This window comes from Balaenoptera borealis (assembly GCF_965194805.1).
Source record: "Balaenoptera borealis genome assembly, chromosome: 1".
In the NCBI taxonomy this organism is placed as follows: Eukaryota; Metazoa; Chordata; class Mammalia; order Artiodactyla; family Balaenopteridae; genus Balaenoptera; species Balaenoptera borealis.
The window spans coordinates 59,265,869-59,290,114 of record NC_138860.1 but is presented as its reverse complement, the minus strand read 5'-3'; the positions used below and the strand labels follow the sequence as shown (position 1 = coordinate 59,290,114).

Here is a 24,246-nt window from a genome sequence, read left to right as displayed (position 1 = left end):
TAAGCAAAATGAGGAGACAAATACACAGCAGATGAAGGAGCAAGGTAGAAACCCACCAGACCAAACAAATGAAGAGGAAACAGGCAGTCTACCTGAAAAAAAATTCAGAGAAATGATAGTAAAGTTCATCAAAAATCTTGGAAATACAATGGAGAAAATAAAAGAAACGTTTAACAACGACCTAGAAGAACTAAAGAGCAAACAAACAATGATGAACAACACAATAAATGAAATTTAAAATTCTCTAGAAGGAATCAATAGCAGAATAACTGAGGCAGAAGAACGGATAAGTGACCTGGCTGATAAAATAGTGGAAATAACTACTGCAGAGCAGAATAAAGAAAAAAGAATGAAAAGAATTGAGGACAGTCTTAGAGACCTCTGGGATAACATTAAACTCACCAACATTCGAATTATAGGGGTCCCAGAAGAAGAAGAGAAAAAGAAAGGGACTGAGAAAATATCTGAAGAGATTATAGTTGAAAACTTCCCTAATATGGAAAAGGAAATGGTCAGTCAAGTCCAGGAAGTGCAGAGTCCCATATAGGATAAATCCAAGGAGAAACACGCCAAGACAAATATTAATCAAACTACCAAAAATTAAATACCAAGAAAAAATATTAAAAGCAGCAAGGGAAAAACAACAAATAACATACAAGGGAATCCCCATAAAGGTAACAGCTGATCTTTCAGCAGAAACTCTGCAAGCCAGAAGGGAGTGGCAGGACATCTTTAAAGTGAAGAAAGGGAAAAACCTACAACCAAGATTACTCTACCCAGCAAGGATCTCATTCAGATTCGACGGAGAAATTAAAACCTTTACAGACAAGCAAAAGCTAAGAGAATTCAGCACCAGCAAACCAGCTTTACAACAAATGCTAAAGAAACTTCTCTAGGCAGGAAACACAAGAGAAGGAAAACACCTACAGTACTGAACCCAAAACAATTAAGAAAATGGTAATAGGAACATACATATCGATAACTACCTTAAATGTAAAAGGATTAAATGCTCCAACCAAAAGACATAGCCTGGCTGAATGGATACAAAAACAAGACCCATGTATACGCTGTCTACAAGAGACCCACTTCAGACCTAGGGACACATACAGACTGAAAGTGAGGGGATGGAAAAAGATATTCCCCGCAAATGGAAATCAAAAGAAAGCTGGAGTAGCAATTCTCATATCAGACAAAATAGACTTTAAAATAAAGACTATTACAAGAGACAAAGAAGGACACTACATAATGATCAAGGGATCAATCCAGGAAGAAGATACAACAATTGTAAATATTTATGCACCCAGCATAGGAGCACCTCAATACATAAGGCAAATGGTAACAGCCTTAAAAGGGGAAATCGACAGTAACACAATCATAGTAGGGGACTTTAACACCCAACATTCACCAAAGGACAGATCATCCAAAATGAAAATAAATAAGGAAACAAAAGCTTTAAATGATACATTAAACAAGATGGACTTAATTGATATTTATAGGACATTCCATCCAAAAACAACACAATACACTTTCTTCTGAAGTGTTCATAGAACATTCTCCAGCATAGATCATATCTTGGGTCACAAATCTAGCCTTGGTAAATTTAAGAAATTTGAAATCATATCAGGTATCTTTTCCGACCACAACACTATGAGACGAGATATCAACTACCGGAAAAATCTGTAAAAAATACAAACACATGGAGGCTAAACAATACACTACTAAATAACCAAGAGATCACTGAATAAATCAAAGAAGAAATCAAAAAATACCTACAAACAAATGACAATGAAAATACGATGATCCAAAACCTATGGGATGCAGCAGAAGCAGTTCTAGGAGGGAAGTTTATAGCAGTACGATCCAACCTCAAGAAAAAAGAAATGTCTCCAATAAACAACCTAACCTTACACCAAAAGCAATTAGAGAAAGAAGAACAAAAAAACCCCAAAGTTAGCAGAAGGAAAGAAATCATAAAGATCAGAAATAAATGAAAAAGAAATGAAGGAAATGATAGCAAAGATCAATAAAACTAAAAGCTGGTTCTTTGAGAAGATAAACAAGATTGATAAACCATTAGCCACACTCATCAGGAGAAAAAGGTTGAAGATTCAAATTAATAGAATTTGAAATGAAAAAGAAGAACTAACAACTGACACTGCAGAAATGCAAAGGATCATGAGAGATTACTACAAGCAACTGTATGCCAATAAAATCAACAACCTGGAAGAAATGGACAATTTCTTAGAAAAGCACAACCTTCCAAGACTGAACCAGGAAGAAATAGAAAGTATAAACAGACCAATCAGAAGCACTGAAATTCAGACTGAGATTAAAAATCTTCCAGCAAACAAAAGGCCAGGACCAGAAGGCTTCACAGGCAAATTCTATCAAACATTTAGAGAAGAGCTAACACCTATCCTTTTCAAACTCTCCCAAATATAGCAGAGGGAGGAACACTCCCAAACTCATTCTACAAGGCCACCATCACCCTGATACCAAAACCAGACAAAGATCTCCCCAAAAAAGAAAACTACAGGCCAATATCACAGATGAACATAGATGCAAAAATCCTCAACAAAATACTAGCAAACAGAATCCAATAACACATTAAAAGGATCATACACCATGATCAAGTGGGGTTTATTCCAGGAATGCAAGGATTTTTCAACATACAAAAATCAATCAATGTGATAAACCATATTAACAAATTGAAGGAGAAAAACCATATGATCATCTCAATAGATACAGAAAAAGCTTTCAACAAAATTCAACACCCATTTATGATAAAAACCCTCCAGAAAGTATGCACAGAGGGATGTTTCCTCAACATAATAAAGGCCATATATGACAAGCCCACAGCCAACATCATTCTCAATGGTGAAAAACTGAAACCATTTCCACTAAGATCAGGAAGAAGACAAGGTTGCCCACTCTTACCTCTCTTATTCAGCATAGTTTTGGAAGTTTTAGCCACAGCAATCAGAGAAGAAAAAGAAGTAAAAGGGATTTAAATCAGAAAAGAAGAAGTAAAACTGTCACTGTTTGCAGATGACATGATACTATACATAGAGAATCCTAAAGATGCCACCAGAAAACTACTAGAGCTAATCAATGAATTTGGTAAAGTAGCAGGATACAAAATTAATGCACAGGAATCTCTTGCATTCCTATACACTAATGATGAAAAATCTGAAAGAGAAATTAAGGAAACACTCCTATTTACCATTGCAACAAAAAGAATAAAATACCTAGGAATAAACCTACCTAGGGAGACAAAAGACCTGTATGCAGAAAACTATAAGACACTGATGAAAGAAATTAAAGATGATACAAACAGATGGAGAGATATACCATGTTCTTGGATTGGAAGAATCAGCATTGTGAAAATGACTATAGTACCCAAAACAATCTACAGATTCAATGCAATCCCTATCAAACTACCAATGGCATTTTTCACAGAACTAGAATAAAAAATTTCACAATTTGTATGGAAACACCAAAGGTCCTGAATAGCCAAAGCAGTCTTGAGAAAGAAAAACAGAGCTGGAGGAATCAGGCTCCCTGACTTCAGACTATACTACAAAGCTACAGTAGTCAAGGCAGTATGGTGCTGGCACAAAAACAGAAATATAGACCAATGGAATGGGTTAGAAAGCCCAGAGATAAGCCCACGCACATATGGTCACCTTATCTTTGATAAAGTAGGCAAGAATATACAATGGAGAAAAGACAGCCTCTTCAATAAGTGGTGCTGGGAAAACTGGACAGCTACATGTTAAAGAATGAAATTAGAACACTCCATAACACCTTATACAAAAATAAACTCAAAACGGATTAAAGACCTAAATCTAAGTCCAGACACTATAAAACTGTTAGAGGAAAACATAGGCAGAACACTCCTTGCCATAAATCACAGAAAGATCCTTTTTGACCCACCTCCTAGAGAAATGGAAATAAAAACAAAAATAAACAAATGGAACCTAATGAAACTTAAAAGCTTTTGCACAGCAAAGGAAACCATAAACAAGATGAAAAGACAACCCTCAGAATGGGAGAAAATATTTGCAAATGAAACAACAGACAAAGGATTAATCTCCAAAATATACAAGCAGCTCATGCAGCTCAATATCAAAAAGATAAACAACCCAATCCAAAAATGTACAGAAGACCTAAACAGATATTTCTCCAAAGAAGATATACAGATGGCAACAAACACAGGAAAGGATGCTCAACATCACTAATTATTAGAGAAATGCAAATCAAAACAACAATGAGTTATCACCTCACACCAGTCAGAATGGCCATCATCAAAAAATCTACAAACAATACATGCTGGAGTGGGTGAGTAGAAAAGGGAACCCTCTTGCACTGTTGGTGGGAATGTAAATTGATTCAGCCACTATGGAGAACGGTATGGAGGTTCCTTAAAAAACTAAAAATAGAACTACCATATGACCCAGCAATCCCCCTACTGGGCATATTCCCTGAGAACACCATAATTCAAAAATAGTCATGTACCACAATGTTCATTGCAGCTCTATTTACAATAGCCAGGACACTGAAACAACCTAAGTGCCCATTGACAGATGAATGCATAAAGAAGATGTGGCACATATATTCAATGGAATATTACTCAGCCATAAAAAGAAATGAAATTGAGTTATTTTTAGTGAGGTAGATAGACCTAGAGACTGTCATACAGAGTGAAGTAAGTCAGAAAGAGAAAAACAAATACCATATGTTAACACATATATATGGAATCTAAGAAAAAAATGGTTCTGAAGAAAATAGGGGCAGGAGACAGGAATAAAGACCCAGACGTAGAGAATGGACTTGAGGACAGGGGGAGGAGCAAGGGTAAGCTGGGATGAAGTGAGAGAGTGGCATTGACAATATGTAAACTACCAAATGTAAAATAAGTAGCTAGTGGGAAGCAGCCGCATAGCACAGGGAGATTAGCTAGGTGCTTTGTGTCCACCTAGAGGGGTGGGAATAGGAGGGTGGGAGGCAGACACAAGAGGGAAGAGATATGGGGATACATGTATATGTATAGCTGTTTCACTTTGTTATAAAGCAGAAACTAACACACCACTGTAAAGCAATTATACTCCAATAAAGATGTTTTAAAAAACCTAATATTAAAAAATAATAATATAAATAAATAAGTAAGAAATAATGGTTGAAAACTACCCTAACCTGGGGAAGGATATGGACATCTGTCAGAATGGCTATCATTAAACACACACAGACACACGTGCACACACACGCACAAATAATAAATGTTAGCGAGGATGTGGAGAAAAGGGAACCCTCATACACTGTTAGTGGGAATGTAAATTGGTGCAGCCACTATGAAAAACAGTAGGGAGGTGTCTCAAGAAACTAAAACTAGAACTACCATATAACCCAGCAATTCCATTCCCAGGTATTTATCTGAAAAAATCAAAAACACTAATTCAATAAAGATACATGCACCCCACTGTTCATAGCAGCATTATTTACAATTGCCAAGATATGGAAGCAACCTAAGTATCCACCAACAGATGAATGGATAAAGAAGATGTGGTATATATATACAATGGAATACTCTTCAGCCATAAAAATAGAATAAAATTTTGCCATTTGCAAAAATATGGATGGACTTGGAGAGTATTGTGCTAAGTGAAATTAGTCAGAGAGAGAAAAACAAATACTGTATGATATCACTTATACGTGGAATCTAAAAAACAAAACAAACTAGTGGGTATAACAAAAAAGAAATAGACTCACAGATATAGAGAACAAACTAGTGGTTACCAGTTCTCTGACACCCCCTAGTGGCCGCTTTGGAACATTGGAAGAGTGGGTAATTAACATATTTTAGCACTTTCTCCAGCAATGGGAAGCACTTGCCATGCTTCATCTCATTTTTCTTCACAGTACTCCTAGGACGTAGGTGTTATGATTATCGTCACTTACATATGAAGACAAAACTAACGTTTGGGATAAACAACTTGCACAAGGGAACGTAGGTAGTAGAAAAAGAATAAAAGTGAAGGTCTGTAGGATTCCTGAGCCCTCACACTTAATAACCTTACTGAGGTATTGAGAGAGGAAAGCATGTTCTTCCTTCAGCCTCTAACCTGCTCTGCTTCCTTTACTGTTCCTGATACCTATGCTCATACAGAACTTACCAATATACATTGTTTTTTCTTTCCTTTTTACATTTGGATATAAATATGTCTTTATCCCAGCTACATATATTCAGTTATTTTAATTACTTCTCGTGTAATAGTCTCTAAACGTCTCTTCATCTTGGTTTTCTTCCTCTAGATTCAATCTGAAATATCACTTTCTCTCTTAAAATGTGACTCCCCCAAGATCGAATGTTCCAAAGCAGTTTATCTCCACAACATATACTTTTTTCAGAACCAAAGAGGTGTTTAGCACTGCTTTAGACAATGGAGAGTGAATCAGACATAATCACTGCTCTCAAAAAATTTATAATCAATTCGTTTGACACATTCCCACTATAGCTTATGCTTCCCTTGGTTTGAATGCTACACCTCTGCTAAAACAATTTACTGTTGCACCAGCTTTTTCAGTATTCGCAAAATTAAAGCTATCATTTATATAATTATTTTCATATGAATTATCTCATTCTATACTCACAATACTCTCCGACATTAGTTATTATTAATTCCAACTGAAAAGTGAGAAAGCCAAAGGTAAGTGGTTTGCCTATAGTGACTAATAAGTGGTAGATGGTAGGTCTTAGAACCAGCCAAAATAGTGAGATTAAACTTATGTTGGTTTACCATCATACTTTGTCTCACATAATTCTAATGATTTATACTAAGCTTGGGATCAATTAAAACCCCTAGGTGTTTTTCATTTGAATCATTGATGACTTGGGTCACTATCTTTGTGCAACTAATTCTTTAATCCTATTTGCAGGAATTCACATTTGTGCATGTTAAACATTATTTAGTTGGTTTTATCTTTAGTCAAAGAGTGTTTATTTGAAGTTTCAACCTTCTGTCAAGTTTGCTATGTAAAAGAATATTAGAACATTTCCCCACACCATATACAAAAATAAACTCAAAATGGATGTAAGATCTGAAACCATAAAAGTCCTAGAAAAAGAACATAAGGCAGAACACTCTTTGACATGAATCACAGCAATATTTTTTTTGGATCTGTCCCCTAAGGCAAAAGAAACAAAAGCAAAAATAAACAAATGGGACCTAATAAAACGTAAAAGCTTTTGCACAGCAAAGGAAACCATCAGCAAAACAAAAAGACACCTACTGAATGGGAGAAAATACTTGCAAATGATATGACTGATAAGGGGTTAATATCCAAAATATATAAACAGCTCATACAACTCAACAGAACCCAATTAAAAAATGGGCAGAAGACCTGAATAAATATTTTTCCAAAGGAGACACACAGATGGTCAACAGGCACATGAAAAGATGCTTAACATCACTAATCTACAGAGAAGTGCAAATTAAAACCACAGTGAGATATTACCTCACACCAGTCAGAATGGCTATTATCAAAAAGAACACAAATAACAAATGTTGGCAAGGATGTGGAAAAAAGGGAACCCTTGTATAGTGCTGGTGGGAATGTATACTAGTACAGCCACTGTGGAAAACAGTATGGAGGTTCCTCAAAAAATTAAAAATAAAACTACCATATGATTGAGCAATTCCACTCCTGGGTATATATTCAAAAAAACCAAAACCACTAATTCAAAAAGACACATGCACTCCAATGTCTATAGCAGCATTATTTACAATAGCCAAAATACGGAAGCAACCAAAGTGTCCATCAAGAGATGAATGGCCAAAGATGTGGTATATATATACAATGGAATACTACTTGGCCATTAAAAAGAATGAAATTCTGGCATTTGCAACAACCTGGATGGATGTAGATAGTATTATGCTTAGTGAAATAAATCAGAGAAAGACAAATACTCTGTTATCACTTATATGTGGATTCTGAAAAATAAAACAGACAAATGTATATAACAGAAACAGACTCACAGATGTAGAGAACAAACTAGTTGTTACCAGTGGGGAGAGGAAGCAGGGAAGGACAGGATAGGGGTATGGGACTAAGAGACACAAACTACCATGTATAAAATAAATAAGCAACAAGGATATACTGTACAGCACAGGGAAACATAGCCATTATTTTGTAATAACTTTAAATGGAGTATAATCTATAAAAATATTGAATCACTATGTTGTACACCAGAAAGTAATATAATATTGCAAATCAACTATACTTCATTTTAAGCGTTTATTTGAAGTTTCAATCCTGTGTTAAGTTTCTATGCCTCCATGCTTTGGGTATATACAACTTTGATCACCTGTATTTGTCTCCATCAAAGTCATTGATTTAAATGTTGATAATAGAAAGATAAGACTGTGAAGAAGGCACGTGGGATATCACCAAATGGAATTTCCCATATGGTGCCATTTCCACACTGACTTAACATGTAGTTCATCTATTTTTTTCTATGCCTCACAGCCTTTCTTCTGTTTCAACTGGCATGTTCAGTTTAACATCATATAGAACTAGCTTAGAACAAAGAGCCATTTCCTTCCTGGAAAAGATAACCACCTTACCCTTGTTTAACTTTCAGAAGTTCCCTTAGATAAATTTATCCAAAGAATCTATCACAGCATAATTCAATATAAGTTTTTGTACACTGCTACCCATTTAATAGAACTAAATTTAACATGTTAGATATTTGTAACTCTCCAGACAACCAAATATAAAATACCATGGTTCTTAAGCCTCTCCTCCAGCTGTTTAAGACATACTTTGGTTAGTTTTCCCTAGTATTTTTAAAGATGTAATGTTTGCATGAACAGAATAAAGTTTATAGCATAATATTAGCAAAATCATAACATTTTCATGCATAAAACAAAACAAAGTTTATAGCATACTATCAGCAAAACCATTTACTTATTCCCATTACACTACTAAACATCCATTTTAGTATCATTAAGTCCTGTTTGCAATGAGGGAAAAAAGCTTCCAGTTAACATTACTTCTTTCACTCATTCAACAAACATATTACCTGATTGCATACTATGCACCAGGCATGTACTAGCTACTAAAAAGACCCAAATGCACCATCCCTGCCATCAAAGGGCTCATTTTTCAGTGGGGTGTCAATGGGGGGCTGGCGGGGTGGAACTAAAGCAAATCTACAGAGTGCAAATGTGTAAGGGCTGATACACTAAATGTTATGGAAAGCATGCAATCTCACTCAGCAGAGAATAGGGCAAGCTTCCTAAATGGTGTGATGCTTTTATTTGTCTTGACAATGTTCAGAGATCAGGTACATGAATATGGAGAAAGTGTTCTAGGCAGAGCAAATGGCATGTGCAAAGGTATGGAAGCTTGTGAAACCTGATACACTTAGAGAATAGAAAGTCGTGTAATGTGGCTGGAAAGAAGGATGAAAGTGGCTGAGTGATAACTGATGAGGCTGGAGAGAATAGCCAGGGTCTCATTGTGAGGACCTTGTGTCCCATGCCAACGAGTGTACTATTTACCCTGAAGTCAGTGAAGAAAGTGGGCAATATCTGAGTCAGGGAGTTTAATTAGGGGGCTCTGTCAGTGATCAAGGCCAGAGATCAGGGAAGTACCAGCCTAATGGAGAGATGGCAGAATGCAGTGACACCCTAATAAAGATGGTGTTTCCCAATGTTCACTGTGCATAAGAATCAGCTGGGAAGCGCTTGTAAAATACAGATGTCTGGGCCCAAACCAGACCTACTCACACTTTATATTTTTCAAATCTCCCCTGAATTCTTCTAATGCAACTAGACTAGCATGTGGGAATGACAATTTTGCCTCTAACTGTAGGACAAGGAAGTAAAAAGAGTTTCAATTACACTTATTACAAACAATGGAGCAGATAATTATAAAGTCCACCTGAAAGAGTGAAAATATGGAATGAGAGAATATTTTCAAAGAAATAAATTTTATTTCCAAACTGGTTAGAGTAACTAGCCGTGAGAACAAACTATTGATTGGTAGAGGTCAATATAATTATGTTTCATAATGAAAAAGACTAATTTATAAGATTTTGTTTTACATTTATAATAAGTGAATATATTTTTGCTTTGTAAGTTGCTCCCTCTAGTAGATTAAATATTAGCCTTATAATCTTTCTTAAACTTAATTTAGTTTTTACAACTTTTTATTTTTATAGAGTCAAAGATAAACTTCAGTCCAGCCTACAATCAAAAGATCATAAATTCCAAATCAGTATTGTCTGAACTAACTTGGTTTTGTTATAGTCTTCTGACCTTCAGAAAAATTTATATTAAGAAAATGCTTATCATATGACCATTTATCTTAAACAAGCAAATTGTAGCAAACTCTATTTGCTAGGAAATTCAGGCTATGTATCTGTATTTGTACTTAACTGTCATTTTTAGGCAGTGCTTGTATTTTAAGTAAATATGTGAGTTAAATTTATTTGTTTTGAAAGCTATGTCTCCTGTCCTTGACTTGGCTGAGCAAAGCCTCTCATCTTATTCTGTCTTCACTTTCCATCTTCAAAGTCCAAATTGATTTTAATTCAATATAACAGTAAGCTCCATAAAGATAGAAGCTGTGTGTCCTGGTTACATCTTATCCCTAACTCCAAGCTCAGGGCCTGAACAGGAGATATAGTTGATATACATTTGTTTATTAATAAGAATCATCTTCCCTTTATAACCCTGGGCAAACTCAATTTTACCCAGATTTGTCTAAACATATAGACATCTACTTCAGCCAACACAGGAAGAAGGACACATGAGCACAAAGCTTTTTTTTTTTTTTCACAGCTGTATACCAATCAACCCAATGATAAAGATTATTACTTGATCTTCAGAAGAAGAATTGTGATGTCATCATCAATTGTGTCAAATTACACAAGTAAAATCCCCAAAGGAGAGCCTTGCCCTGGCTCTGAAATGACCGTAGGGGCTGAGACATCAAACCAGTTCTCATCACTCGAAATCCCCTTAAGATTGACCTGACAGAGAAGCCAACCACATTTTAAAGCCAATTTAAAGCACTTGAAAAAACTAACATGTTGGCTCTAGTGTAACAGTCGATCTTAGTTTAGCTGTTTTAAAAACTATGACGGGTTTAGTAAGACTAACTCTAGTGACCGGTAATAATGGCAATAGAGGCAAACATGGATGGAGCAGTTATTTAGAGTCAGGCATTGTGCTAATCACTTTAATCTCATCAAAGCCTCATAATGATTGTTTAATGTTGGAACAACTGAAGAACCCCATTTTACAGGAGAAAATGAGGATTCTGCCTTACGTAACTTGCACAGGTTCTGTGCAAGTACTACACCATTTTATATAATGGACTTAAGCATCCATGGATGTGGGTATCCACAAGGGGTCCTGGAACTAATCCCCTGTGAATATTAAGGGACAACTGTATTATGCAATTTGAAGCTAGTGTTTGAAAACAAAAATACCATGATTTATTCATCCAGAGTTCAGATCATTGTATCCTCGTATATGAGACAGAAAGCACTTCAGATTCGAATACAAACTCCCTTTGCCTTCTAATATGTGCATACAGTTAATAATAACACCACACCAAATTAATCACCCAGAAAGCTGGTATACCCTAATCTGACTAATGTTTACCAAGCCACTTAAAGCTGTAACAAAGTTAGCATCTAAGCCTTGATTCTGGACTAGGAAGGTTAAACACCTTGCTCATGGAAAAAAGGCGTCTGACTCCTGGCCTACGGTAGACATGAGGGAATGAATGCATGAATGAATGAGGAAGAAAGAGAGCGTGTGAAATGTATGAGGAAGGATCTTTACAAACTTGGACTTTTTATTGCTCTTAAATGGCATGATCTGAGAGTAAGCATTATCTTAGTTGTGGTAACTCATGTTAGTACGGGTAATCTTTGAAATTTGGACACAGCGAAGCCCAGTACATATAAGGAGCTTTGTTGATAACAGACGCAAGATCCCACAGTTTAATCTTTTTTAACTCTTTGAAACTGAGTACAGCCTCTTGTAAAGGAAATATCAGAAAACTCAGATGTGATAGTGAGTGTACTTGTATCACTTCCTTTGGTGTCAGAGCAGCTGCCTCGTTGCCTTTCTTCTACTGTGGTGAGCAGGAAGGTGTAACCGACAGCTTTGCTGAAGCTTATAGCTTCCTCAGTAACCATAAACAATACTCTTGAGCACCTAGTACCTCCCTAGTTTACAGATGAGAGGACTGAAGCTCAGGGATACTGATGGGTCCAGGCTCACACAGTCTGAAAGAGATGAACTCAAACCTAACTTTGTCTAACTTCAAAGACCAGGTTCCTTCTGCCAGTCCAAGCTGCCTCTTTCAAGTGTTGCAAAAATGTAAGGAGTCTTGATCTAAAGATTTGGCAGGAAAGTAATGATTTTCTATGAATAATGATGAGAAAGCAACCTATACAACTGATTTATTGCAGTGGTGGGATCAGAGTTGAATATTTACCTTCCTTTATTTACTATTCTGTGAAAGAGACTATAATGCCATTTATATAAGATGAAGTAACTTATTTCAATTAACTTATGAGTTCCTACAACCTTTCCATTTCTTTATATCCTACCCTGGTACTGAGTCATAACAGCAACTACTGTTTGCCTGGATTATGCTTAGTCTCTGCATATGCAGAAGCATCTATTGAGGAGTTCTTGGGTGACATTATTTAAATTTCTTATAAAACTTTCTTTGATAACATGCTGATTTCACAGACACTGAATCACCGTACTTGGCTCTTGTATGATTTAACGTTAAATCATTACGCAGAGCACTTTTGCAGAGGGAATTATAAACTCAACCATAGCATGTGCTGTCTCCTGATTTACCAAAGCATACTCGATAACCTTTAGAATCAAGTTCAAGATTTGATTGGCGTTAATACTACTTACCTTTGTCACTTGAGGAAGGTTGATTCACATAAAGCATAAAATAAAGGCAGGGGAGGATTCAAATTAAGATGCAAAAACTTCCTGCCCCCCAAAGTACTCATTTTAATGGAAATTCTCCATTGTAGTCTCTGACCAGTGTCCCAGGGTTTATTGGTTCCTAAAGAGGTGGAAGATGGGTATGGCCTCCCCAGGGGGAATTTCAGAAGAGGGCTGGTTGTCACAATGATTGACGTTAAACAGGTAGAGATCTGGGATGCTAATATCCTGCAACGTGTCAGAAGAAGGACTACCCCCACTCCCGATCCCACCAATGGCAATAGCCCCTCCAGTGAACAACACTGGAAGACCCCAGCCAGGTCATATCGCACAGGATGATGAAGAACATATGCTGCACCTCATCAGGCAGACATTTCAGTCACGCTACAGCAACGAAAGAGGTTCATGTCATGCAGGGGTTAGATTTGGAAGAAGAGTAGGAAATCAAGGGATTTTTTTTTTTTAATACAGGATTATCACTCTTTTATTTCAATAGGAAAATATTGAAGATGGCCTAGCGAGTATCTATCAATCTGTCATCACCAACACCAGCAAAGAAATGTCCTGTTTCAGTGACTTTCCAATGCCTGAAGATTTTCCAAACTTCCTGCACAATTCTAAGCTCCTGGAATACTTCAGGATTTTTGTCAAAAAGTTTGATCTACTAAAATATATTCAGTTCCAGGTATTGTATTTTGGGGAAAGAATGGTTTTCTCTACATTAGTTTAGCTCACATTGAAATAGAGAAGTTACTCTGATAATGAAAGAAATTGGGAATAAAACAAAGCATTCTAATTCAATTATTTTCTGAAAAACAACAGCACAGTAGAAAACCCAAAAAGTAGTGTCATTACCCCTGATATTATAGATCATATACATTAACAGAAGAAAAACATCCATTAAAATTAATGACTTGAATGATTATATTGACGGTGAAACTGCATTTAATACCTATAACCACTGAGGACTCATAGCCTCATTTCCTTTGAAACGATATATGAAAAAAAATACCACATTGTTATTTCATTTTCTTACCGTCCCCATAAAAATGAAATTTCTTAGAAAAATGTACTAAATAAACTCACAGCTCTCCATTCATCTCAGAAGCCTGTAGAAACCATTTCGGCTAATTTTTTGATGCATTCTTTAGCAACAAAAGAATAACCAGACCATTTTGAAATACAATTATAACTACCTTTCCTGTGTTTCCTTGAAAACAAATAATCAACAAGATAAAAAACAATATTCTCATTAAACATCCTGAATTTTTATCAGTAACCTACACTCTGAAAACTAGTAACTGTGTCTAGGAAATAAAATTTAAATTATAGCCTTGACTAAAAAACTGTTAGTGGAACTTACTTTTTTTAACACAGTTCATTTTCTCAGTAACTTTAGTTTTGTTCCAGATTTGTAGTACATTAATTTGTAATAGTTGATTTGATAGACATCAATATATGCAAATACCATTAAAATATCACATTCTATCTAATGTAGTTTTTCCCCAGTTTCCATTTCTCTTGTTTATGATTTTACTGAGGTTGTTTTCTGGAGGTTGGAGAGGGCTTAGGAAAACTCACTTCTGTTTATTGGTCTCTGAGTTAGTACAGCCATAAGATGATGGAACTCAACTCAAACTATCAAAGGAGGTGTCCTCACTGAGTTCTGTATCAATATGGTGACCTCCCGGGAGGGGGAAACCACCAGGTTGCCTGAGGAGGGGTGAACTGGCTCAGGTCAGTCACATTTCTAATAACTTCCCCAGTGATACTGAAGGTTGGTCCTCAAACCACATTTTAAATAGCAAGAATCCACAGTACTTTAGAGAATATACTACCCAGAACTTCAAATCTGAATCTTTCAACTGAAAATGCCCAGACATTTTATAGCCTTTTCATAAGCTTTATACTAATATTCCATATACATTTTTAAATTGGAACAGCTTCAAACATTGCCAACCCAGCATTTTGAAAAATATATGAAAATTTGAAATGCATGTATAACATGGGACTCAACACTTGCCCCCATGGGCAAGGGACTCAAACACTTGCCAACAAGAGGAGAAGCATGCCATTCCTCTAGAAGTGAGAAAAGCTTTGTTTCCTTTGACACTGCTTCTTAAATACAGCAGACACACACAATTATGTACACTTTTAAAAATTCACAAACCTCCAGAGAGCAAATGGCATTCTAAAAAATCATGAACTGATAAATTATTTCATCCAAATGAGATCATGAAGTATACTGCTAGCATGATGTTTTAAAAATAATAAATATGAACTTACCATTCATGGAGTGATGTCACTGTGCCAGGCGCTATGCAAATTGCTTCACATGGAATATCTTCTCTAATAGAGAGTCTACACGGAGGTCAACACTTTTAAAGCTTCTTGATAAATACTGATTGTGTAATCACCTGAATGATGAACATGTATTTTGTATCTTGCCCAGACGCTGTCTTGCTTTTTCTGGGTCTCTCTCAAGTCCTTATTCAGTCCTTAACACTGGTAACTACTGCTGAGTCAGGCTTCTCGCACAAAGCACATCCTTGGTAGCACCTGCCAAGGAAGAAGCAGCTGGGCGCACTTAGCAGTCTTTGCCTTAAGTGGCTTGAAATGGATTCAGACAGGACCTAAATGGAATCAGACATTGCACTCTACCCATCTCCACTCCCAGGGCACTGGACAAGGCCCCTGTTATGCCAGAGTAATTCTCAATGATGCCTTCTCTGTGTTCGGTTCAAGACAACCGTCCTCAGTGTGAAAAAATGCCCGGATTTCTCATCCACTGGCCAATGGGTGGTTGTTACCGAGAGCAACGGCAAGGAGCAAAGTGCTGTCTTTGACGCAGTCATGGTCTGCAGTGGTCATCACATACTCCCTCACCTCCCACTGGAGTCATTTCCAGGTGAGGCCTGTGGGGATCCCCAGCTTTGGGGAGTAGGTGTCCAGGTACTTTATATTCAGGTTGGATTGTCAGGCAGAATTACCTAGCTACTGCAACTCGGCATAATATTGAGATCAGGATAGAGCTAGAAAGATGAGAGACTCCAAACACCATCTCTGTTTCTATTGAGCTCTTCGGGTCTTCATTATCAGCCAGCCTCCCTCAAAGTCACTAAATATTACTCAGTATTTCAGAGAATTCTCACCCAAATTGGTTCTCTGTTGGAGAGGTCCTTTCAGCCATGTGCTTACCTTGTGACTTTGCTACATCTTTGGAGACTTCCACAGAGCCACGCCCACAGCCAGGGTTACTGGGGAGAGTTTCTGGAAATAAGTGCTCCTACAGGACAGTGAGGTTTCAGGGAGCACAGGGAAGGACGGTACCTCCCAGGCCCTTCCCTCAGAGAGCGTATCTCCTTCCCAAGGCCTTCAGGAAAACATCTGATAGGGTGGTTCAGTCCAAACCCCACATTATTCAAACCACCTGAGGAGCTTTTAAAGTTCTAATGACCTTCAACGATTCAATTGGTCTAGGGTAGGCCTCCATCAATTAAGGGCTACTCAGGTGATTTCAATATTCAGCTGGGCTCGAGGCTTACTGATCTAAGGCAGTGGAAATCTCAATCAGAATCAGCTGGAGGGCTTTTAAAACCACAGCTTGCTCGTCTCCACCCCTAGCATTTCCAACTCTGTAGGTCTAGTATGAGGCTGAGAATTTGCCTCTCTAACAAGTTCCCAGGTAATGCTAAAACTGCTGGCCAAGGGACCACACTTTGAGAACTAATGATCTAAAGGCTCTTTCAAGCAACCCACCATCAAACACAAATACTTTAACAAAGTCATGTTTTCCTGGGAAAAGACAAAGAGATGCTTATCTTCAAAAAGGCTTGTCCAGTAAGTTGCTGACTTACTGCAAAGTGGAAACTATCCTTCACCTTATAACGTGCCTTGTTTTTAGTTTATTTTAGTTTTTGTTTGCTTTTGCAAAATAAGAATGATGAATGTTATTCTAATTATTACACAATTGTGATAATAGTACTTCGTAATATGTTTAAGAAACATTTAAAAGAATATATGCTATGTGATAATAAAGTATCATTGTACAGTCCAAAATAGGATAATGGGTAGCTGGAAACCAACACCTGACTCTGCTCTATTCATCAAAACCAATTGTTTACTCTCTAATAAATATCTAAGCTGCAGCCTCTGAAATCAACTCTTTTGGTCCTGTACCATATGCTTAACCTAACATTTCTTATGTGGTTCATACTTTGAGATTGCCAGTTGGCCTTGATACTGTAACTTCCCTAAGAGGGGAAGAGACAAAACAAATGATTTTCCCCAGAAAGGAAAAGCTGACGGTGCAGTTTTATTGAATTTAACTTGACATAGTTCATGGATTTCTCTTTTCTTCCCCCTAAAGGTATCCAGAAGTTCAAAGGCCAGTATTTCCATAGCCGCCAATACAAGCACCCAGAGGGATTTGAAAGAAAACGCATTTTGGTGATTGGAATAGGAAACTCAGCCTCAGATATTGCAGTTGAGTTGAGTAAGAAGGCTGCTCAGGTAAGATGTTCCCTGATTACCTGGTACGGTGGAGGAGAGGAAAATCCCAGCCATGTAACTAAGGCTCCATTTCTCAGTAATTGGTTGATTCGTTGTTTGGTTGCCCAGTGTGGTATCATAGAAAATCTGGAAATCAAGAAGCCAGAGTTTATCTCCCAGCTTTGCCACTAATCAGCCTTGTAACCTAGAGTGAGTCATTTTACTTCTCTGGGCTATGGTTCCCTCACTTAAGTTTGGACCAGATGACTTTCAGCACAGGAGGCCTTGTTTCAACCCAGGGGCCTTTATGAGTTGACCTGTTCATCTTTGGGGGAGTGCCTTTTAGAAATTTAGTGCATATTTGAATTCTATTTGAAATGTAAATAATCCTTAGTTTCCAAGAATCATTAAAAGAAAGATTAAATAGACAGTAAGACTCCCAACCATAATCACAGATATTTAGGTGCTCCCTGAGGCCTTCCAACCACTGTTATCTTTGCACCTGCTCAGGAATGACACAGCTTTGCTTCCAGAGTCAAACATTACAAGATACAGATAATGCTGACAGAGGTGGTTGGGAGTGGCAGAAAATAAAACCCTTTTAGAAGGACAGACCTAGGCAAAGATGGGAAAATAGCTAAGGTTCCTCTCCCCAAAGCATCCCCTCTCAACAGGGCCTGGACCCAGGGGCCCTATCACTCTGATGTAGCCCAGCATCTTCTGGCTACACAGGACTTGCAGTGGCCATGTCTACAACCAGCAAAACTGTCCAGTCCTGAGACTCACACTGTCAGGGCTCAAGATGCCCAGTAGCAAATGTGATAAAAGAACATAGTGCCTCCCCAGCAGGTTGATGAAGGGGTTCCACTGGGACCTGTCAGAATTACCACCCTGGACACAGAGCAGGTCACTAACACCAGAAAGAGATTTACTAGACCCAGGAGGTCCTCACCTTTTTTCGTGAAAAGAAACCACTCTTCACTTTTCAAAGCTTTAAGACCTCAGTGTGAGGTGGATGGACCTAGAGTCTGTCATACAGAGTGAAGTAAGTCAGAAAGAGAAAAACAAATACCGTATGCTAACACATATATATGGAATCTAAAAAAAAAAGAAAGAAAAATATGGTCATGAAGACCCTAGGGGCAGGAGACAGGAATAAAGATGCAGACGTAGAGAATGGACTTGAGGACATGGAGAGGGGGAAGGGTAAGCTGGGACGAAGTGAGAGAGTGGCATGGAAATATATACACTACCAAATGTTAACATAGATAGCTAGTGGAAAGCAGCCACATAGCACAGGGAGATCAGCTCCCGCTTTCTGACCACCTAGAGGGGTGGGATAGGGAGGGTGGGAGGGAGGGAGACACAAGAGGGAGGGGATATGGGGATATATGTATATGTATAGCTGATTCACTTTGTTATACGGCAGAAACTAACACAACATTGTAAAGCAATTATACTCCAATAAAGATGTTAAAAAAAAAAAAGACCTCAGTGTGAAGAACAAGTGAGGAGGCAGTAACTGTAAAGTCTTGGAGAAGAGCCGACTCAGGTAGGGAGGCACAAGGTCCAGTCTCTTTCCTGTTGGGAATGCCTGCCAAGCTTGAGGAAGGGAGTATGATAAAAGGAGCTGACTTTTAGCTGTCAACCAAGGAAAGCTCCGTACTAGACCACTACATGTTACAGGTCAGTGATTTGGACTTAGAAAAGATGATCCAAAGATATCAAATCTTAGATTGCAAGAGTCTATTTCCTTATATGGGCCTTGCCATGTAAAAGCCTGTCAGTCATACCAGATTCAATATTAAGAAACCACCTTTGCTATATTTGTGTGCCTTTCACCTCATTAATCTTTACATAGGATGTCTCTTCAATATTTATTGGATTAATAACATAATTGATAATTATGATAAAATGTCTTGCACAGAGTAATGCACTCTCAACCCTTCTGTGAGAAGAGATACATAGGAGCTATGTATGTAAGGGATAGAACCAGGTGCATCTGCAAAGCTTAAAATTATAGCCTAAACTCACCTTAGTCCTGAGTGTGCCCTGCTTCTGTTAAAGGAGGTTCATGTTCACAAGTATATGGCATGCTCTACCACAGTCCAAAAGCACCACTCAAAATACTGTGGGATGGTGCTGAGTCATCCACACACTTTCTCACCAAAAACCAGATCTCTGACCCTTGGCCTGAAGTATGCATCTCAGGGAAAGAAGCCTGATCCTAAATCCTGAGACATATCACACTGTTGCAGCTAGTACAGCTAGCCAGATTAGACTCCCCGCTGTAAAGATGGTGACAGCAGAAAGAGAATGAATAAAATAGGCAGACCTCCCAATGTGAAACATGGATTGATCCTAAGGAAGAAGGGCAGACAATAAGTAATGGAAAGAGACATTCATGGAAATATTTGAGGTATATTATCTAATATGTAACCAAAGTATTGCCAAGTCAACAAAAGGGAAACAGCAGGAGAAAATCAGGATATAAGCGTATTACCACACACAGACCAACAATTCAACACCATTATACCATTTTATGTAATTGCTACTTCACAAGCTAAGGAGTTGAGGCCCCAGCAAAACTTGTCTCCAAATTCTGGCTCACTCCAGATATGTGGCACTATATGAAACTCCTCTCCTCCAGGCTAACTTTACAAAATAATAATACCTAGCAGTACTTATCACTTGCCAGGCAATATTTTCAGTACTTCATATGTATTATCTCATTTAATCTGTACAATAATTCTATGAAGCAGGTACTATTTTACAGAGAGGGAGAAATGGAGGCACAGAGAGGTTAAAGTAACTCACCCAAGGCAACACAGCTTGCAAGTAGTGGGGCTGAGAGTCAAACCCAGGCAGTCTGGATCCAGAGTCCTAGATCTAGAATCCATGATCTTAAACTCCTAAGTGAATCAGTTTCCTTGTAAGTGAATCTTATGTGTTTATCAAGGACAGCCTTGTACATCAGAACTCACAGAGTTCTGGCATGTAAAAGTACTGGCATATAAAATTTTAAGAAGCAAGTCAAATATGCATTTGGTCAATGGGGGAGTAACAGTAAACAAGGTAAAATATATATTTGAAAAGAGATATAAATGCACACCTTGAAAACTAGGGAAATATAAGTATACAAGGTAAAGAATACATCTGACATATACACACTACTATATATAAAATAGGTAATCAACAAGGAACTACTGTATAGCACAGGGAACTAACTCCACTCAATACTCTGTAATAACCTATATGGAAAAAGAATCTGAAAAAGAATATATATATATATATATATATATATATATATATATATATATATGTATAAATGATTACCTCCTATATTAATTTCCATGTAAAGTAATATCTATGAATAGTAAATGTTAGATTTTTAAACTCTGAATTTTTAAAATAAATTCAAAGTTAAAAATCTGGTAACTTAATCAAGATATAGAAACTGATGGAAGGAATCATAACATATATGCTTTTAGAATTTATGCAGTAGTTAATAAAATAAGGCTACATTTAAAAAAAAAGAGTACATCTGAAAGGGGATTCAGAAGTGCACTTGAAGAGAATGGGAATCACAGTATAAGTTCAGAAATTTATTTTTTCACACACATACACACACACACACACACACACACACACACTGTATTTTATTTTTACAAGAGATAAATAAACTGACACCAAGCATTGTAAATGGATGACCACAACAAAAGCAACAATGACTGCAATTACCAAACACGAAACACACTCATACTATGTCATAGTACTGACATTCAGTCCAGTAATCCTCCACTGTAACAGCTCCTTTACTTTGCAGTGAAAATTGATTTGTATATTTTTTGCCTCTGAGTCCTTGTGGGATTTTTTTTTTTTTATTATTCAAACAGAAAGTCACAAAAATTATAATCATCCTCATCGGTTAACTCAGTCCCATGTAATTAATTTTTTTTTCATCCTGATCTTTTGTTAGCACTTTTATGAGTTCATCAGTGTTCCATTAGAGTTCTGAAAATGCTTATTCATTCAGTTCAGCAGTATAGTCAGTATTTTTAACTTTTAAAATATATAAAATGTTATAATATATAACATATATAAATATATAAAATATATAAAAGAGCACAACAGTGTTCTTTCAAGTATGGGAAGAAGCTGATTTCCCTTGTTATTCCCTCTCTGGGTATATACAGATCCATATATTTGTGCCTATCTAGACATTAGGCTGTAATCATACATTTCCTAGGATTATAATTGTATACCTTCCCTATAAAAACAACTTGTGGTGGATGGAAAAGGTAAGAGGAGGGAAGGAGCATTGAACCACAACTTCAAACATGGCAAAAATGTGTGGGTTTTATGATTGGTTTAGCCCAAAGATTTTCTCATGTTTCCATGAAGTTCTCAAGACTATGGTGGTCTTCCTCTATCAGCATAAGTACTACTGGTTCCCACTTGTATGATAAAGCTGCCCCAGAGCAGTGAAAACTAGAAGGTACTTCACTTTGAGGTCAATCATCTTTAAAACAAAGCATTTCAGCAAATTCTGGGGCCATACATGTGATGTATTATCTACACAGTGGGTTCCTCCCAAAAGAGATGATGCCCTAGTTTAAACTGCATCCTTTTTTGCTCACCAGGTGTTTATCAGCACCAGACATGGTTCCTGGGTCATGGGCCGTATCTCTGAAGATGGTTATCCCTGGGACATGGTGTTCCACACCCGTTTTAGCTCCATGTTCCGAAATGTCCTGCCACGAAGAGTTGTAAAACGCGTGATGGAACAACAGATGAATCGGTGGTTCAACCATGAAAATTATGGCCTTATGCCTCAAAACAAGTAGAGTTACTTTGCTTTTTTATGGTATACTCATTGATAATCAAGGATGTCAGAGGGGTTTCTTTTTGCAAAGAGACAAATTACTAACATGGTAGTTCAAACTACAACCTAACAGTATGGGTATCATGTAGCCCCTGGATTTTGAATTCCAAATTTGTTCTGTATGCCTTTTAAAAAGTAAATATTTAAGAAGATGAAGTATAAATATTATGAGCTGCTCCAGAAAGTAGAACTAGGATTATGGGAAGGACTTCCTAATACCCAGAGCTGTCCAACATCGGAAAAGGCTGTTTTAAGAGATTGTGACCTTCCTTTCAGAGGGTGGGTGGGAAAACTGATCCAAATTCTACATCTGTTAATTCATACTTTGCTAACTCCGTACATCATAAGAGTTCTTCCTGTGGGTAGCTTTTGAGAGCATACTCACTGCCTATTAATCTGTTATACATCACTGATCTTATAAACACAAGCAAACAATATGGATGTTTATTTTTCTTTATTTGATAACAGGCTCCTTCCCTTAAAAAAAAAAAAAAGAAGAGGTTTGCAATCTTTCAACAAATGCAACGTGGCTGCTATATTCTGAGATCTGATACATGTACCATGTATCCTTATTTTTTTAACAAGATGGTTCTCAAATCTACAAAAAAGGAAATTCCAGAAATACAACCAGACTTTGCTCCACCATTCATGCTATCAGATACATACAGAGACTCCACGTATATTTGGGATCAAGAAATATCCCCAAACTTAATTCTATGCATTAATTTTCACACTGATCCCTTAATAAGTTTCAAAACTAATGGGAATTTAACAAAGTTTTCCTTACTTACTTATGATCAGATAGAAATTAAATGGAACATCAAGATAATTAAAGGTAGATAACATAAAACAACAGAAATATCAGTGGGATAATAACAACTGGAATGCTCGGGAACTGACCATAGGCACTGGCATTTTGTCTAAGCCCTTAGGAATTTTGTCTAAGCCCTTAGGAATGCCTCCTTTTTTGTCTAAGCCCTTAGGAATGCCTCCTTTTTTGAAATGTGTTTTGCCCACATCATCTACGTGTTTTTCCTTCTTTGTTGAGGGAAGAGATATGTGACATGAGAATAAAGTCAGAGAGTAAGGCTTGGGGTAGCCCAACTAGTCAAGTTAGAAAGTTTTATGGATATTGGAGAAACCTCTTTATTCCCAGAGCCAAGCCCATAAAATATCAAGAGAGTTCAAGACCCCTCATTAAATACTCTTTCTGAGTGTTTTCTTCCGCATGTTTCAGATACCTTATGAAAGAGCCTATACTAAGTGAAAATCTTCCAAGTCGTATACTCTACGGAGCCATCAAGGTGAAGTCAAGAGTGAAAGAGCTCACAGAAACTTCTGCCCTCTTTGAGGATGGAACAGTGGAGGAGGATATTGACGTCATTGTCTTTGCAACAGGATATACTTTCTCTTTTCCCTTCCTCGAAGATCCACTTGTTAAAGTAGAGAATAATATGGTCTCGCTGTACAAATACATGTTCCCTCCTCACCTGGAGAAGTCAACCCTTGCATGCATTGGTCTTATCCAGCCTCTAGGTTCCATTTTCCCAACTGTTGAACTTCAAGCTCGTTGGGTAACAAGAGTTTTCAAAGGTAAGTGAGTGGGCAAGTGAGTGGCTGAGTGTTTCACACATGGTGGATTTTGCTCAATAACAAGTTTAGAAAAGGAGGTTGCCAACAAGGAGGTTGCCAACCTTGGCTGCTCTCACAAAACTGACATCCTAAAAAGTTAGCAGAGAATTCACAAAATAACCAATATTGGGATACGATAAAAATAAATATCTTCAATCATTCCTTTAAAATATTAGAAAATCCAGAGAATTTCAGTTGGCATAATGTTAAGTAAATATTATTTTTTCTTGGACTAATGAGAGAACA

At 37.3% G+C, this 24,246-nt stretch overlaps 1 protein-coding gene and 1 long non-coding RNA gene across 6 annotated transcripts in view; one reads left to right on the top strand and one right to left on the bottom strand.

Annotated features, from left to right (window-relative positions):
* Nucleotides 1–24,246, top strand: part of FMO2 (flavin containing dimethylaniline monoxygenase 2) — a 54,529-nt gene that overhangs the window by 22,869 nt on the left and 7,414 nt on the right. For 2 of the 5 annotated variants that reach the window (XM_082390582.1, XM_082390583.1), the window contains exons 4-8: nt 13,489–13,677; nt 15,738–15,900; nt 17,362–17,504; nt 22,127–22,326; nt 23,606–23,961. In XM_082390582.1, the coding sequence (XP_082246708.1) occupies nt 13,489–13,677; nt 15,738–15,900; nt 17,362–17,504; nt 22,127–22,326; nt 23,606–23,961 (1,051 nt within the window). Of the gene's footprint in view, nt 1–13,488; nt 13,678–15,669; nt 15,901–17,361; nt 17,505–22,126; nt 22,327–23,605; nt 23,962–24,246 lie in introns of those variants that run through there. The other 3 variants (XM_082390584.1, XM_082390585.1, XM_082390586.1) reach the window with 3 other exon arrangements.
* Nucleotides 17,513–24,246, bottom strand: part of LOC309636332 — a 179,226-nt gene continuing 172,492 nt past the window's right edge. The window contains exon 3 of the long non-coding RNA XR_014249409.1: nt 17,513–17,630. This is a non-coding gene — a long non-coding RNA (uncharacterized lncRNA). The remainder of the gene's footprint in view (nt 17,631–24,246) is intronic.